This window comes from Quercus robur, chromosome 4, assembly GCF_932294415.1.
Source record: "Quercus robur chromosome 4, dhQueRobu3.1, whole genome shotgun sequence".
NCBI lineage: Eukaryota > Viridiplantae > Streptophyta > Magnoliopsida > Fagales > Fagaceae > Quercus > Quercus robur.
Window position 1 is genome coordinate 39,511,994 of NC_065537.1, and position 17,280 is coordinate 39,529,273.

At 29.9% G+C, this 17,280-nt stretch overlaps 1 protein-coding gene across 1 annotated transcript; it reads right to left on the reverse strand.

The window, feature by feature from the left end:
- Positions 1-4,305: 4,305 nt before the first annotated feature.
- Positions 4,306-11,613, reverse strand: LOC126721635 (bifunctional L-3-cyanoalanine synthase/cysteine synthase 1, mitochondrial-like). The gene is made up of 10 exons (XM_050424688.1): positions 11,187-11,613; positions 6,724-6,833; positions 6,538-6,595; positions 6,157-6,420; positions 5,822-5,959; positions 5,690-5,741; positions 5,369-5,448; positions 5,195-5,254; positions 4,926-5,006; positions 4,306-4,552 (listed from the first exon to the last, which is right to left on the reverse strand). Exons 1-10 carry the CDS (start codon positions 11,364-11,366, stop codon positions 4,454-4,456), a joined length of 1,122 nt encoding a protein of 373 aa, XP_050280645.1. The 5' UTR covers positions 11,367-11,613; the 3' UTR covers positions 4,306-4,453.
- Positions 11,614-17,280: the final 5,667 nt, after the last annotated feature.

Sequence of the window (17,280 nt, forward strand, 5' to 3'; positions counted from 1 at the left end):
AAAATTATCAGCATCTGCGTTAATGAATTTTACTGCTAAAAATACAAATATTGAATCTGACATGTTTGTGTAGCTTCATTAGTTACAAATAGTATCCAAAAGAACTGATACAAGTTGCACTAATGAATTTTACCACTAAAAATACAAATATTGAATCTAACATGTTGTGTAGCTTCATTAGTTACAAATAGTATCCAAAAGAATTGATACAAGTTGTGTTATCAATTGTTCAAATTGTTAGACATCCTATCTAAAAGAAGACTCAAGTCAAACACGTCCAAAAATCTTTTCCGCTAGTTGTGGATACGACTGTGTAGTTTGCTATCAAAAAATTGTCCAAAAAAGTTCTCCATCATACTTCACCAACTTGTTGTAGGGTCCTGGGAAAGAAAAAAAAAAGCACATGTTATAGGTCATGTTTTTTTCTCCCTAATGTAAAAAGTTTAAAGTTACATAATGTACCTAGCTCATGGGTGACATTAAGGTACTTTCTTGAAGCATTCTTGTATAACCAAACATGGGATAACTAGATAAGCAATAGAAATCTCCAAGGGAAAGAATGATGATTGAACATCTCCTAAGAAAAAGATGAAAGAGTGGTTAAAGCTAAGAAATAGAATGATTAAAATAGTAGTATTGACATACCATGTCTCATAGAACTAGCTTGAGGAGCCTGTGAAGTAGTTGCTTTTTTTCACTTGAATTTATTGATGCATTCTTGTAGAGTTAAATATGAGATAAGCAATAGACATCTCCAAGGAAATGAATGATGATTGAACATATCCTTAAAAAAAGAGAGGAAATAGTAACAAAAAAACTTAACAAGCAAAGTTATTATACTTTTGCATCTAATTTTATTATACTTTTTAGAATCAAAAGAGTCTTCAAACTCTTTATAACCTTGTTTCGAACATAAATTCTCATTGCCTAATAAGCAATAACACCAACAGCATTTCATGTAACTCCTTTTCAAATGCTAAACCCCTTGTTTAAAGCACATTTATTATAAAGATTATATGCTTTTTCTTTGGAACTCACTTGAAGTCCAAGTTTAATTTCAAAGTATTCCTCCAAAATTAAATTCTCATGATTTTCACTTTTATCATTGTCACCAACTGAATCAAGAGCATTTTCTTAAAAATCCATCACTGGTCTAGCCTAATCATGAAAAAAGAATATTGAATGAACAAATTGAACAAACAGAACTCATAATTTTATAATAACACAACCAGGGACTTAAACTAAGAAAAGACAAAGGAAGAGATAGATTAAAAACCTTAGTGTAGAATATTAGAATGAGACAGTTTATTGGAATCAATTCCTTCAACAAACCTAACAGAACAGAAGCATCACATCCCCGCACCAATGCCAAATTCAAAGAGATACAGATCAGTTTCACTATCCTAATGAGTTTTTCAACTCTTTGTTTCACAAAAGCTGGGCATATATATCAGAAATAAATATATATCATGTTCAAGATATCAAATATACAACATGTTTCAGGTTCTAGTATTCCTATCTATCTACTTTCCAAACTAAAATGTTCCTTTTTAAAAAAAAATAATAATTGTGATAAGTGAAAAGCTAATAATTTGGCGGCTGGGATTCAAGCGCTGGCCATGGGTGTGTTCAGGGCTGCAATCACTAATAATTTGTTTGGTGATGGTAGTGGTTTCAATTTCTGAATCTAGTCCTAGGGTTGTTTTATGTTTCGGATTCAGAAAGTGAAAAGTGTGTGATGTTTTATATATGTTTCATGTTTAAAAGAAAAAGGTTTGTTTTTATGTTTCGATTGTATGAATGTCTTTCTTATGATTGTATCGGTTTGGATGGAGACAGAGGAGAAGGAAATATGGCAATATATGCCCATTTCCCTCTTTACTGTTCCCCATCTAAACTAGAAGTTCAAACTTTGTATTTTCTTTTCAAAAGTATGTAATTTGATTGTTGGTTATGAATATAGAAGTATGGTTTTGTGTTTATAACTTCTGTTCCCAAGATTGTTATTTGATTTTTAGTTATAAAAATAGAAATATGGGTTTGTGGAGAGATATATTGGGCTCTAAAGGTGTCTTTAGGATGTTGTTTTTGAGAAACAGGATACCATTCAGCTTCTCTAAAGGTAAGATTCATCTTTTAATTTGGGTTTTGGCCTTTGAAGAAAACTTATTTTATTAGGAGAAAAGAAAAACTTATTTTATTCTTTTTGCAAATTTAATTATTTAGAAAGACTCGGTATTATTGAAATATAGTATACTTTCTCCACCCTCACCCTCACTCTCACTCTCACTCTCAACTGAGTCAAGATTTAGGGCCTTCTCTTCGTCGTCTTCATCATCATCAGATTCATCATTGGAAGATTTCATCCAAGTACATACAAATGCAGTCCCCAAATTCTAATAGAGATGCTCTTGAAGCATTAGAAGAAGAAAGTGATATTTCCAGTATTAGCTCTTCTAAATTAGGAGATTACAGCAATGGCACTCCAGTTTCTGATATAGGCCATAAATCAATGGTTAGTAGAGTATTGGCAACTTAGTTAAAGTTTTGATCTTTATGTGTTTTGGTTGATGGGTTTTGAAGAAATGTGAAATTTAGAGTCTTTTATACATTTTTATCAAATAGACTATAAATTTGGATGTTAATTGTTGGTTAATTAGTTTGAAGTATCACATGGTTACTTTCTTATTTATTTTTTTGGATTTGGGGACGGTTTTTTGAATCTGGGATTTGTATCAAGTATCACCTAGGTTGTGTCTGCTCCTTGTACATCCACCGTCAACATCTCCGTTATGTTCTCGAACTTCTTGCTAGTCATAATCATTGTCACTGCCATAATCTCGGTGGAATTGGACTATGAAAATTTTGAAATTGGAGGGAAATTTTGTGGGCCTTTTTCTTGAGAAATTATAAAAATTTTAACTTTGAACTCGTGCCACCATAATTTTTTTTTTTTTTTAAGGACCCGTTCTATAAGAGATTTCTAGTAATGGTATTGTTGTTTTGTGAAAATACGTATGAGTAAAAAAGTGTGTAGAAATACGTGTAATGTTGTTTAAACACTGAAAATTATTGTTTAAACAATAGTACCAAATACCCCCTAAATTTGACATAGTGGTGTAGTTGGTAGTTGATGTGGTATGGAAATTAATTTTTTATTATTCTATTTGACACATTAACTTTTTTTATATAAGAAATAACAACAAAAACTAAATTGATATAACATTGAAAAGTTAGAGACTAAATTAATACAATTAAAAGGTTAAGGAAAAAATTGACAAATGATATATAGGACATGAACCAACTTTGTAATTTTCCCCCCAAAAAAAAGGAATAATCATTAATTGAATTCAAGAATGAAAATACAAAGCACTTTTATTATGTTCCCTTTTGTCATGTCTTACATTTAAAAACTCTGTAGCAATTTTGATTATCAAATAAAGACAAACATTTTAAAGCACTTTATCATTAAATTTACCAAACACTATAAACGCAAAACTCTTTTAAGTTAAAACTTTTAATGGAAGGAACTTTACAACTAAAACTATACTTCCTATGTTTCTCAAAAAAAGAAGAAAAAAATCTACTTCCTACAACAATATCAAACAAATCCATAATTATCATGAATCCACTAATTTCCACCTCTTCTTCAGATATTGCTACTAGATTGGTCATTGCTCATTGGACATGAGGTAGGTAGGTATTGTTGTGGGCTAGGCCTTGTGAAGATAACCCAAGGAGATCTTTCAGATCATTTTCTTTACTAAATGCATCTAGTTTTTCTTGAAATTTAGGGAAATTTCATTTTTTTCTTACCAAAAAGAAAATCATGGTCGTCCTTTTTCCTTGTAATCTAAACAGGACTTCAATATTATGTATCAATGTATTTTATATCATGTTTTAATGTATCTTATACTAATACTTAAGTCACATGGAGGAAACAAATTGTAAAAACTTAACTTTTTTATTATTTAAACAAAATAAATTATAGTAGATGTAAACATAAATAATGAAAATTCATTTAAATTTTTAAAAACTTTCGTTATAAAATTTTAACTGTAATATTTTTGAAATTCAATGGAGGATTTATAACCGTTCTAAATATTTTGAGATTAAGGTTTTATTATTATTATTGTTGAGAAACTTTTGTTATAGAATTTGAATGGTAGTATATTAAAACTTTTTAAAACAACATGTTTTAATATGTTTATAGTACACTATACGACAAAAACAACATGCAACGCATCTATTGAACCACATGACTCAAGTGCAGATGTAAGACCCTAAGTTTTAGTACATAGTATCTGATATCAACCTCAGTTGTTTATTATGTTACAACAACACATAGTTCTAGCCCACTACCAAAAACTAAAAAGAAAATACATTGCTGCATGTAGTATTGTAGTTCCACAAGAGAGCTTTCCATTTTTGTAGAGCAAGCCAATCAAAAGCTTTAGTCAACTGAAACTGGTTGCATGTTTTCAGCTTCTTTCCTCAGCTCTTCAAACAGGACAGATGACAAGTATCGCTCCCCAAAACTTGGATGAACAGTCTGAAATTCAAACAATCAACAGCCATTTATGGGCATTAATACTTGAATCAAATTGGTTACGTAAGAACATAAACACTAGAGATGCTGATAATAAACAACACCATTTGCTTGTGTTGATTGAATTAGAAGCTTTTTCACAACCAAAACTGGTGATGTGTAGAGAAATGAATTTTGGAAACAGAATTATTTTTTAGAACATAACCTTATTCACATTTCATGTATTAAGATAATAGACAAAGTTGATCTTTATAATTTATTTGCATATCCTGAAGCTGTCTTATGCAAAATCAATTGGCTTTGATGAAAATAGTTAAAGGGTATTCATAACTTGATAAAAACCAAATGGAATTAGAATATATGTTTCTCTTATTACCACAATAAGTTTGCCCTTGTTCTCTGGCATATTAGCGAGTCTGAGTGCTGCAATTGTATTGGCTCCAGATGATATTCCTACCTGCATTAACCAAGATGATCGAAGTTATAAAATGCATAATAGCATTCCAGATGTTATCTTTTTGGGTCCATCTGGGGGTACTAAAAAGATGTTACTGAAGCACAGAAAGAGTCCTCCAGGAACATCAGTTGATATAATTAAGTTGTGAGCACCCATGAAAGTGTAGAGATAGTTATTTGAGCAATTACCATAAGTCCCTCCTTCAATGCTAATTCCCTGGCCATATTTATTGCATCTTCGCTACTAACCTACCAGATAAGTTTCAACATGACAGTTAGGGAAAACCAAAACTATTAGCAACAATACTATATTCTTTTTAAATTCTTTCTGTCATTGCTAACAGCATCACCAACAACACTTACCTCAAGAACTTTTTCCATCACATCCATGTCCAAAATATCTGGTTTGAACCCAACCCCATTGCCAGTAATCTGATGAGGACCTGATTCAAAATTTCAACAATATTAGAGTGTTAACTTCTCTTACCAGGACAATGTATCTACAAAGGCATAGAAAAACTTGAAAGTTACAAAGTCTGTATCTTCATTACTTTTATAGTCTTCCATTATTAGAAATCAGCTGGATGAAAAAAAGATAAATTTGAAAAATTTTCAACTTTGTTCTCTTCAGAGGTTATAAAAAAAAAAGGAGCTAGATAAGAAACAAAATAGCATGAATTTTACCTGGTTTACCACCATTCAATACGTTACTTTCTGCAGGTTCTACTCCATATATCTACAAGAAATCAACTAAAATATTAACAAGGAATGAAACAGAATTATAAGGGTGAATGTGGGCAAAGCATGAATCATTACCTTTACATTAGGATTTTGGGATTTAAGGTACTGTCCGACCCCAGAGACAGTGCCTCCACTACCAATTCCCATGACAAAAATGTCAACTTGTCCATTTGTATCTTCCCATATCTCAGGACCTGTAGTTTCAAAATGCACCTGTTTTCCATTTTGAGGTCAATCACATATCCACCATCCACTAAGCAGGAGAGGATGAATAATGTATATACCAGATTCGAATTGATTCTAAACTATATATAATTTAAGATAATTATGTAGCATAGAAAATTTTATCCTACATGATGCCAATAAAGACTTTTCAGTTACAGGAGAAAATTAAAGGCAGGATTAGTTACCAAGGTGTTGGCAGGATTTGAAAATTGCTGGAGCATGAAAGCATTTGGTGTAGATTCCAAAAGATCATATGCCTTCTTAACTGTTCCCCCCATCCCCTTGGTGGGATCAGTGAGAATTAAATCAGCTCCAAATGCTCTCATAGTTACCCTCCTCTCCAAGCTTGTGTAAGAGGGCATGGTTATAACTGCTTTGTATCCTTTAAGGGCTGAGATAAATGCCATACTGATCCCCATATTTCCTGATGTGGGCTCTATCAGAGTTGTCTAACATAACATTTATACTAAATTAGACAAACCTGAAGCTGCAGTATAAGTTTAAGACAAAAATATCTGATAACAAGGCAAAAATAAAGAGATCAATAAGTTAAATATTCAGCTAACCTTCCCAGGGGTAATTAAGTTTTTCTTTTCAGCATCCACAATCATGGCATGTGCTGCTCTATGAACAGAAATAAACAAAACGATTATACATTTTAATCATAAAAATGTAGTCAGTAATATGTGTTTTAAACTGTAATAACAAGAAATATATGCTAGTATATCTATGATTATGAGAAAAGAAGATACCTGTCTTTGATGCTAGCAGTAGGTTGCATCATTTCTTGCTTGACAGCAATATAAGCTCCACAGCCTTCAGTGACTTTGTTAAGATATACAAGAGGAGTTCGGCCAATGAGCTGAAGTTGGTTACAAAAAAAAAAAAAAAAAAAAAAAAGGGTTTCATTCTATTAGATAAGACAAGCATAACTCAATGCCAATGGTCAGGAATAAGGATTAAAAGCACAACAAATATCAATGTCACTCAATTAAGTTTGGTCAAATCCATTCTACTCTTGCAGCTTCAATAGCACACATTCCTTTTAACTTTCTTTTTGGTTAAACTCTTATTTGTTGATTCTGTTTTCTAAAATGAAATTAGAGCTTTGTATCTCCCAACCAAGTCATTGAAAATTAGTTTAGACACTACTTTTTTTACCCTTTAGGGCAGCGGAATCAATGTTAATTTGGATGAAACCTTGAAGGTATCTGTATGGTTATGCTGAATAAAGATTATTATTATTATTTGTCTGGGAAAAAAGAAAAAGAAAAAATCAATCGATCAAGAAAAACAAGAGTACCACTCACCATTCTATCTTTATGTATATATCTTGTATAAGCAAAAGGTGTATCTTGAAAATTATTTCTGTATATGTCTGGCATAAGCAGAGGTGTGTGTAATGTAAAAAGAACTTTCATAATCAGGGAAAATATAAACGTAAAAAATAATTTTGCCATGTTAGTTCTAAACCAAAATTTGAATACAATTTAGATCTGGCTCAAAACTTGTGCAAAAGTTTAATATGCCATGCATATTAGATCCTGGTGAGTTATGTAAAAAAAGGGGGAAAAAAAAATAAGGCTTAATTAAGGGCAATTTTTAATTGCTTCATAATCTTTTAACTGTGTATCCAATTTTCTATCATTAGGGACTTAAAATAGATTTGCCAACTTGTTTGGTTAAAATCACTTTTTGTCTAACATCTAAAGCAATTAGGTTGGCTAAATGCACACTCTAGCAACTAGAATTTGGATAATGACATTCAAAGATAACATCATTTACATGTGACATTAGGACAGAATACAAAACTTATTCACACTTGGCTGAGTTCTTTCTGCAAATTAAAGCCAGTTATTTGAGATTGGCCTAGCCTTCTTAATTAATAATACGTACCGCCACATATTTAGGTGGCACCCTTTTGTGACCCGTCCCTTACATATAAAATGCAATAGGCCATACTATTTGAAAAGGGCATAAGAGAAACTACAAAACAATTGGGTCCATTTCTTATACACAGACATGAGAACAAAGAGCAATTTTGTTCTTGTTGGCTGCACAACTTTTACTTTTTGGTGAAAGGCACTCTCCTTTGTGGAACCCACTTTAATGTAAAGTAAATGACTCTAACCTTTCGAATACACCAGGAGCCTAGTCCTTCCCCACCACAAAATCCCTTTTCATGATAAAATGAATCTAGCTAGCAAGTGGACCTTAACTCTTATTAATTTTTTATTTGGCCAAAATTTTTTTTTTTTTGTAGAATCTGGATAGTATATGAGGCAGTAGGAGCCTGGGATTTTAAATTGAGAGACAAAATTAAATTACAATAATGAAAGAAAAATTAATTAATATAAATAAAAAATAGACCAACATTAAACAATTAAACAAAAATTTAAGTATTATAACAAAAAATAAAAATATTAAATAATAAAAATTAGAAGATTAGATTTTGAAGAGAAACTATTTTGTGAAACAGCTGTGTGGAGCATTCCTCTCACATTTGGTAGATCCTACACACCCACTTGTGAGACCGTCAAACCGATACTTAGCGAAGTGGCACACTACAAAGTAATATAATTTTTCTAAATTTGGGTGTTTCTTTTTTAATGTAATACCTTAACATTTAAAGGAACTATTTTTAGCAATTGGATTAGATTAAATGACAAAATCGAAAATGAAATTAATTTATAAAAATTAATTGATATAAATAAAAAATAGACCACGTTAAATTTTTTTAAAAAAATTAAGCATTATAACCAAAAAAAAAAAATCTTAGGACCATAAATTAGAAGATAACATTTTTCGGGAGAAAGTATTTTGTGAGACGACTTTTTGTACAGTATTTCTCTTACATTTGGTAGATTTCACACACCCACTTGTGAGACCAGTATGTTGCGGAGCAGCACACTATAAATTAATATAATTTTCTAAATTTGAGTGTTTCTATTTTAACCGTAAGACCTTAACATTTAAAGACATCATTTTTAGTAATTGAATTAGACCCTCGGGGAGAGGGAAATGTGAATCGTGATTTCTTCTTGGCTGGACCCATGTGCCCATGATCACCTAACTCTCACGATCTGAAACTATTGTGAGAATGGCACTCATTTAATCACATGAAATAATCGATTGTAAGTACTGCATAATCACATTTACATAGGCGAATCAATTATATACAGGATTTTGTCGGGTTAGAGGGAATTGGGAATTGCTTTCCCGTGTGCCACCAAACCTTTTTGTTAGTAATAATTATAAGAATTTACTAATGGATGCCTTTTTAGATATTGATTAATAATCAATTTAAAAAAAGTTTTCAGGATGGAGAAAGAAAAAAATAATTAATATTTTGATAATTTTTTTTTATTTTTTATAAAAATAGTGTCAAAATTTTCTTAAAATAAATTATTAATCATTGTCCTAAGATACTTGTTCACATTACCCATAATTATATACTTTTCTTTAAAGTGGCTTGGCTTATCTCCATTAATTTTTTATAAATGAATCTCCTTTCGTTTTAAAAGAGAGATTGACACATTATTCATTAACTAAATAAAATATAAAAATTAAGACCCACTATTAATAGTAATGGTATATTTAAAACAAAATTACATTTCCAGTTAAAAATAAGTCAAACCCCTTTAAATTAACACTCAAAAGTCAGAAAGACACCACAAAAAGTAAGCCTAAAATAACAGCCCTATGACGGGGCAGAACTCAGTGGCGGTCAATCCGCGGGGCTCAGGTTACCTCCAAGTCCAACCTTGGATAGAGATTATTAATATATATATATATATATATATATATATATATTTGGTAGCGTATGAATTGAAAAAGCTGTCGACCTCAGCAAAACAAATTCAATAGTATAATTATATTGACCAGCGCATTGTGTACTTGAAAAAAAAAAAGAAAAAAGAGAGAGAGAGAGAGAGAGAGAGAGAGAGGAAAACACAGCTTATACAAATCAGTAGTTGAATTCAATTAATAAATCTAAGATTCAACATGTTCTTCTTGTATTTTTTTTTTTTTTGAGAAGAAAAAATGATAATACTTTAATTATTAACTTTTTTTTTGGATTAAAATACAAAACTGATCTTTTAACTTTTACCTTTTGTCATTTTAGCCATCTAATTTTTAGTTTTGTTATTTTAGTTTTTTAAGTTTCAAATTTTGTTAATTCAGTCTTTTTATTAAGCGCTACCGTCTACTAGCCAAAACGACACAGTTTGGACTTTTTTGTTTTTTTATTTCTTAATTAAAAAAATAGCTGAAAACGTTAATTACCACACCAAAAAAAAAAAAAAAAAAAAAAAAAAAAAAGATAAACTTAGGGGAACAACGTCGTCCCCTGACGACTGAAAATAATCTTAAATTGCCCAAACGTTAAACTTTGAGAAGTGAGAATGCAAAACAAACACACAAAATTAATAAAATTTAGTCAAAACCCATTTCAAATTTGCCTAGAAGAACCATAAAAATGTGATCTTTAATAATACCTTGATTGTGATCTCTGGCTTCATGGGCTTACCAGCACCCAACAAAATCAAAGAAAAGATAGTGTACAGAATGAGAAACCCAAGCACAAAAGCAAGAACAAGCAACGATGAAGAAGACCCTTTACACGTTCTTCATCTTCAAGAATATCACACTGGTCCTTCCATGTCTTCTGTCATCTTCTCCCTTTCCCTATCTCTCACTCTCTCTTTCTCCCTCTTTCTTTCTCGGTTTCCCCCTCAGTTCCTCAGCCCCTTAACTTTTTTTCTCAGAGAAATCGGTTTCAAGATGTGAGGCTAGGTATCGTATCAGTGGGTGGGGGTGGGGTTTTTTTTTTTTTTTTTTTTTTTTAATTAATGTTTTTTTTTTAATTAAAAAAAAAAAAAAAAAAAAAAAAAAAAAAAAAAAAAAAAAGAGTCCAAAACTGTGTATTTTGGTGAGTAGAAGATTGAATTAACAAAATTTAAACCTTAGAGAATTAAAATGACAAAATTAAAATATAGAAGGCTGAAATGACAAAATATAAAAGTCAGAGGATAATTTTGCTTTTTAGCATAACTTTTTTTTTTTTATTAAAAGTTTGAAATCATTAATTTAAACCAACACGAAAAGGTCAGGAAAAAAAAAATGAAGAAAAGAAGCTAAGGTTCTACAACTAGAGGCTACATATAACTTTGAAATTCTACAAAATCTAGAGAGAGAGAGAGAGAGAAATTACTTGAGAAGCTTCTTTTTTGATATTGTTTCCTGGAAGATCCTTTGGGAGATCTCTGATTCTCTGAACAAAAGGGGAAGAATCAAAAACAGCTTGGGACGAGAGTGTCCTCTGCATCATAGTCATAGAACCATTGTATGCAACAAATCTTTTCTTCAACAAGCTCCTTAAAGCTGCAGCCATTGATGCAGAGGTTCTAGACAAAAACACAAGCACTGAACAAGTACAGTAGCGACAAGAACCGGCTGCTCTTGCTCTTGCACTTGCAGTGAGTCAACAATTGGACAATGAGTCAAGAGTGTTTAGGTATGTCATATGTGGTAGTGGTACAACCCCTTTTATAACGTTTTTGGAAGAAGATTATTGGGTCACGGTGATTAATTCATTTTATATGTTCACCAATCTAGAGAATACAACTCTTTTTTTCGTTTGTCTGGGGGAGTGTAGGGAAAATCTGGAATAGCTAAGCATTCAGGAAAGTATGTGACTGCAACTTGGTGAGATGAGGTGGATTAACGGTCAGATGCATGCACTGGTCCCACGGTATCATGATGTGACATTCCAATAAATGTAGAGAGGTAGCTAATTTGAAATTGTTTGGATTGAAGACTATCCATTTTGTGGGTGTGTTTGGATAGAACTTATTTTGTTAAAATTGAAAACTGAAAACACTGTAACAAAATAATTTTTAAATGTGTGAATAGTGCTGTGAGACCCATTTTTAATGAAAAAATTGATAAAAAATGAAATTTGTGGATCCATAAACAGTATACGGGCCCACTGATTGACAGAAATGTAAAAAAACGGCCAAACAGTACTGAACAGTACTCCTGTCCCCTGAAACGCGTGTGAAAAAAAAAAAAAAAAAAAAGCAAAACGCAAAAAGCAAAAGCAAAACTCAGGAACCAAACACACACTGTATTTCCAATCAATGCAAGAAAGAATATGTAGAGGCATTATGAGTTGATACTATTTGAAATAAAATTTAAATAAATGATAATTTTAATACAATAATATATATATATATATATATGTGTGTGTCATGTAATAAAAAATTTATGCTTCAAATATCTTGTAATAATATATATATCATCGTGTTTGTTATTGCAATGATAACCTCGTGATTATAAATTATATATATATCTTGTAATAATTTATATATCTTTGTGATTATAAATAATTAACAAAAATAATTTAGATCAAATTATTGTAATAATATATTCGTTAAATTAGATAATTATTTCATACTTGTCATTGCAATAAATTGTAAAATAATGGATATTAAGTTATTGCAATGATAACCTCGTTGCAATAAGCTATCATTTCGAAATTTTCATTGTAATAAAAAAAAATGATATCAAGTTATTACAACGATTTCTTCATTTTAAATTATTTTAACAAATTTTCCTAATGTAATAAGGTATTAATGCTTCTATTGAAATTGAAAAATTTATCACTTTTAAGTTACTATTACAACAACTTTTAATTTATAGATGTGATATTGAGCTTAATCCTTCTATCCTAATTTTTTTGTTTAAAACTTGATATAATAGACATTTTAGTGTGGTGAATATTGTTGCCAAAGAGAATGTGTAACTATTTATCTCGAGAAACCTGCTTCATTATCATTAACCTGCTTCATTATCATTAACCAACATAGGCTAAATCAGCCTGAACAATACATTGAATGAAATTTACCTTTTCTTCCACCAAATATATATATATATATATATATATCAATTACTTTTCATTAACCACTTATAATCACAAGTTATGAAATTAGGTGTGAAAATAAATGTGCCCATACTATTGTTGTACTTATTATAGTCTATGAGTATGTTTTATCAAAATAAAATACTAAAGGAAATCAGACAATGGTGTAGAATAACAAATTGCATTTGTGTAATTTTATGGAGTAGAAGTAGGGTAATAGTAGTAAATTATACATTATATCCTATAAATCTGACATATTTTCAATCCATATTTAATTTTATTTCTTTTCAATATAATCATTTTTTTCTATTTTTTTTCCAATTTCTCTAGCTATTAGTTTTAATATTTCACAATGTAAAAATAAAGGTGTTTTGGTGGACTTAATGGTGCTGATTAAATGAAAGGACCACATTGGAGACAAATTGAAGTTAAATAATATAAATGTAAAATACAAATTATTAAATTGAAAAGATGTCAAAATTAGAAAGTGTAATTCATCATTTAACACAAAAAATGAAAACAAGTTTCCTTTTTCGGTAAGTAGATTAGTATATGTGTTTGGCCATAATTATGTTTTGGTAGCTTATTTACTTAATGTTGGAGTATTTTTATAAAATCATTATAAATTAAAATATAAAAATTATAAATTCATTATATTTTAATTAATGATTAAATTCTTATTTAAGTGAAAAAAATGAAATCAATTTATTTTCAATGATAACATATTGGTTTCAAATTAAATCAAAATGGTAATATCATCATTTTTTTTTCTAATAATTTTGTATTCATTTGAGAGTTATTTTCCATTATTTTTAACATTACCATATTTGATTCAGTATGATTACCATTTATTATCCATTTGATTGGATAGATTAAGGCCTACTTTTTTTTTTTTTTTTTTTTTTTTTGTGTGTGTGTGTGTGTGTGTGTGTGTGTGTGTGGGGTTGAGAAACGGCCTACTTACCAGCCAAAGAAAATTGTGTGGAAAAGAAAAAATAGTTTTTATCATTAAAAAGTTGCTCAATTTTAATGAGCATATTAATAAGTTCAAAGTTCAAACAACTAGTAACTTATTGGCTTTTAATCCTCAGTTCAATGACCAACCATTACTGTTCTTTGGTCAAAGGTTTTAATACATGGACATTATGATGGCCATGCCTTTTTTACCACTCATGTAATTAAAGTCCCGTTTGGTAATGTTGTTCTAGTAACGTTGTTTGTATTTTTTGAAAATATGTGTGGGTAAAAAAGTGTGTGAAAATACATGTAATGTTGTTTAAACATTAAAAACTGTTGTTTAAACAACGGTAACAAACGAGCCCTAAGTCTCCCACACCCCGCCCCCTCTCCAAAAATGTTTTAAAATATATTATAGCTGCTAAAATATACGTTCTATAGAATTTTTATTAGAGCTGACCCCTCCAAATGAAAATAACTGCCCCCATGTGTCTTTCATTGCTTGTTTCATTCAAATTTACTTAATTATTTGACATTTTTTAGTCTTTTCCCCATCTCTCCTCCCTCCAACACATTAACAAGCGCACAACTTTATGAGTTTTACAATTTTAATCACTTTTACTATTAGCTTCCTTTAGAAACTACTTCACCTTTTCAATATGTATTTTCCAATGTTCTGGGGGTTGTTTGGTATGGGATTTTGAGCAACAATTTTCAGTTTTTAAACAACATTACACGTATTTCCACATATTTTTTCACCCACACGTATTTCCCAAAAATACAAATAATGTTACCAAACAGGCCCCAGTCCTTCCAAAAGAACTCATCACTCAGTGCAAATTTTCTTCTAGTCTTACAATAACTCTCTTTAATCTCTTTACAAAAATTCATTAGAGCATTGATGAGTGGGTCATACATACAAAAATAGAGACACACACATATATTTTTTGCGAATCAATATGATTATTTAGTCTTGACTGGCTTCCCCCAAAAACAAATTTCTAGCTCAACCCTTGCATAAGCTCTATACATATTGATGGTGTAAACATTGTGAAGATACAACCTCCTACATTTTGACAATTAATTCTTTATCTTTTACAAATGTGTTATTATATTATTATATTTTTATACACTATATTATAAGTTTAAAAAGTATTATTTGAGAACTTCCTATCCTATAAATGGTGTAGACTTGTAAAGAATATATAGTTTGGTGGTTGAGCTGTTGTAATTCATAATATAACACAAAAGTTTTCAAAGATGGACAAGTTCACGTATCAAGTCATGAGTGGTGGAGTTGTACACCACCACTCATGACTTGTCAAGTAAGCAAGTTGTGGTAAAAGTTGTGATTCTAACATTACTCTTTTTTATTTTTTTAAAAAATATTTTTTTGCTAAACCTAGAGGTAGTGGCGGCTTTGGGTTTTCTTTTCAAGGGGATCATTAAGAAACTTAGATTAAGCAAAATGTAATAAAAAAAGAACTTGAATATATTGAGTTATCGACAAAAACAAATCATACAAATACATGATATTTTACTATTTTCTTCTACAAGTTTTCATATTTTGACATCATTATGAGTTTTTAATATCTATTGTCAATGTGGGTAGGTATAACCATTTTATTTTGTAAAATTTGTATAAAATTTTATATTTTTATGCAATTTTCATTATCTATTTGTCATTGTTTTTATAAAAATATTTTAAACTGAATGACAAAACTCAACCCACGTGCATTGTATTAATTATTGATCCAAAAAGCCACACTCATCCATACATATATAAATAATATACTATGATTATGGGATGGATTGATTTGTGTTGTTTAGTTTTGAGTTGCACTGATTTATGACAATGCTTGCAATATTTTTCTTTGAGAAACTATATATATATATATATATATTTTTTTTTGACAAAGCTGGCAATATTTAAGTCAAGGTGTGCAAAAACATTTTTAAAGGTAAATTAAACTATTAAAAAAATATTTTATACATATAATATTTTTTAAAACGCCAATCAGGGGTTCATTTGAACCCCCTGAAGCATTAGTAACACTGCCCCTGCTTAGAGAAAAAGACTAATTAAAAACAACAAGAAATTTACTTTATAAAAGAAAATTTTATTATTTTGATATATATAAACAGCAAGAATTAGAATACTATACAAAAACATATAAATTTATAACCACTATTAAATAAGGTGGCGTTACATACATCTTTAAATTTGTGAAAAATAAATCTTGTTCATGAGAAGTCCTTTGTCCAATATAGCAAATAGATGAATTCTTATCCCACTAAAAGTCCTCATCTCTGACCTTTTGTATGAATATTGGATCTTGAACCAACTAAGTGAAATCTAACGTGATTGATGCTTATAAAAAATTATCCTTAAAAAAAAAAAAAAAAACTACATTTGTCGTTTATGTTTACAGATGATTTTTTTTTTTTTTTTTTTTTTGGGGGGGGGGGGGGGGGGGGGGGTGGGGGGGGCGCGGAGGGGGGGGAATGAGAGAGGAGTCGGATTTGTACTCAAGTAACACGCTTTAGTGATGTGTAACAGGGGAGAAAAAAAAAAAACGTTATAATTTAAGAGAGGAGAGAAAGTTGAGAAGTCCAGGATATTAGTCTCAGTAGTCATAAGATCTAGGAAAACAATTTCAATTTTGTTACGTAAATTCCAGGCATCAACGAAGTTGAAAAGTGTCCTTTTACCTAATTTTGTACTATTTTGTTATCTTGTGTTTGGCAAAAATTAAAAAATCAGTTTATTTTACTATTCAGTTTATTTTTGTTATTATTTATGAGTTTCATTACACCTTTTGATACTATTTATGAGTTTCACTGTACTATTTCAGCTAACTTTTATTTTTATTTATAATACTTTCAGTAAAAAATTTTCAATTTTAATAAAATAAACAGATCCCAAATAGAGCCTTAATGAGTCATTTTAACTATTCCTCAAAAAGGGAAAAAAAAGAAGAAAAAAAAAAAGAAGTAATAGTAAGATATTCAAAGATCGCGGATCCAGATAACAGTAACACACATATTATATAAGACCAATTTTTTTTTTATTAAAACAAATAATTATGTAAATTGTTAAAATAATTTAAAATAAATAATGATTTTTTTAAAATCTTTTTGAAATGGCTGGTAATAGAGTTTAAATCAAATTAATAATTTAAACTTCTTTGAATTTTAGTAATGGAATTTCTTTTAAAGCAAATTATATTAGTGAGCCATATGATGAAAGCATATTTAGCACCGCACAATATTTTAATAGATTGGTTATCATGCGGTGCGGTGCCATTGGCTTTCATATATTTTTTTAATATATATATATATATGTTAAATATATAGAAAGTATATTTAATCTATGCTAAATATCTATTCAATACATGTTAAATATGTAAAGTATTTATAAAATCTA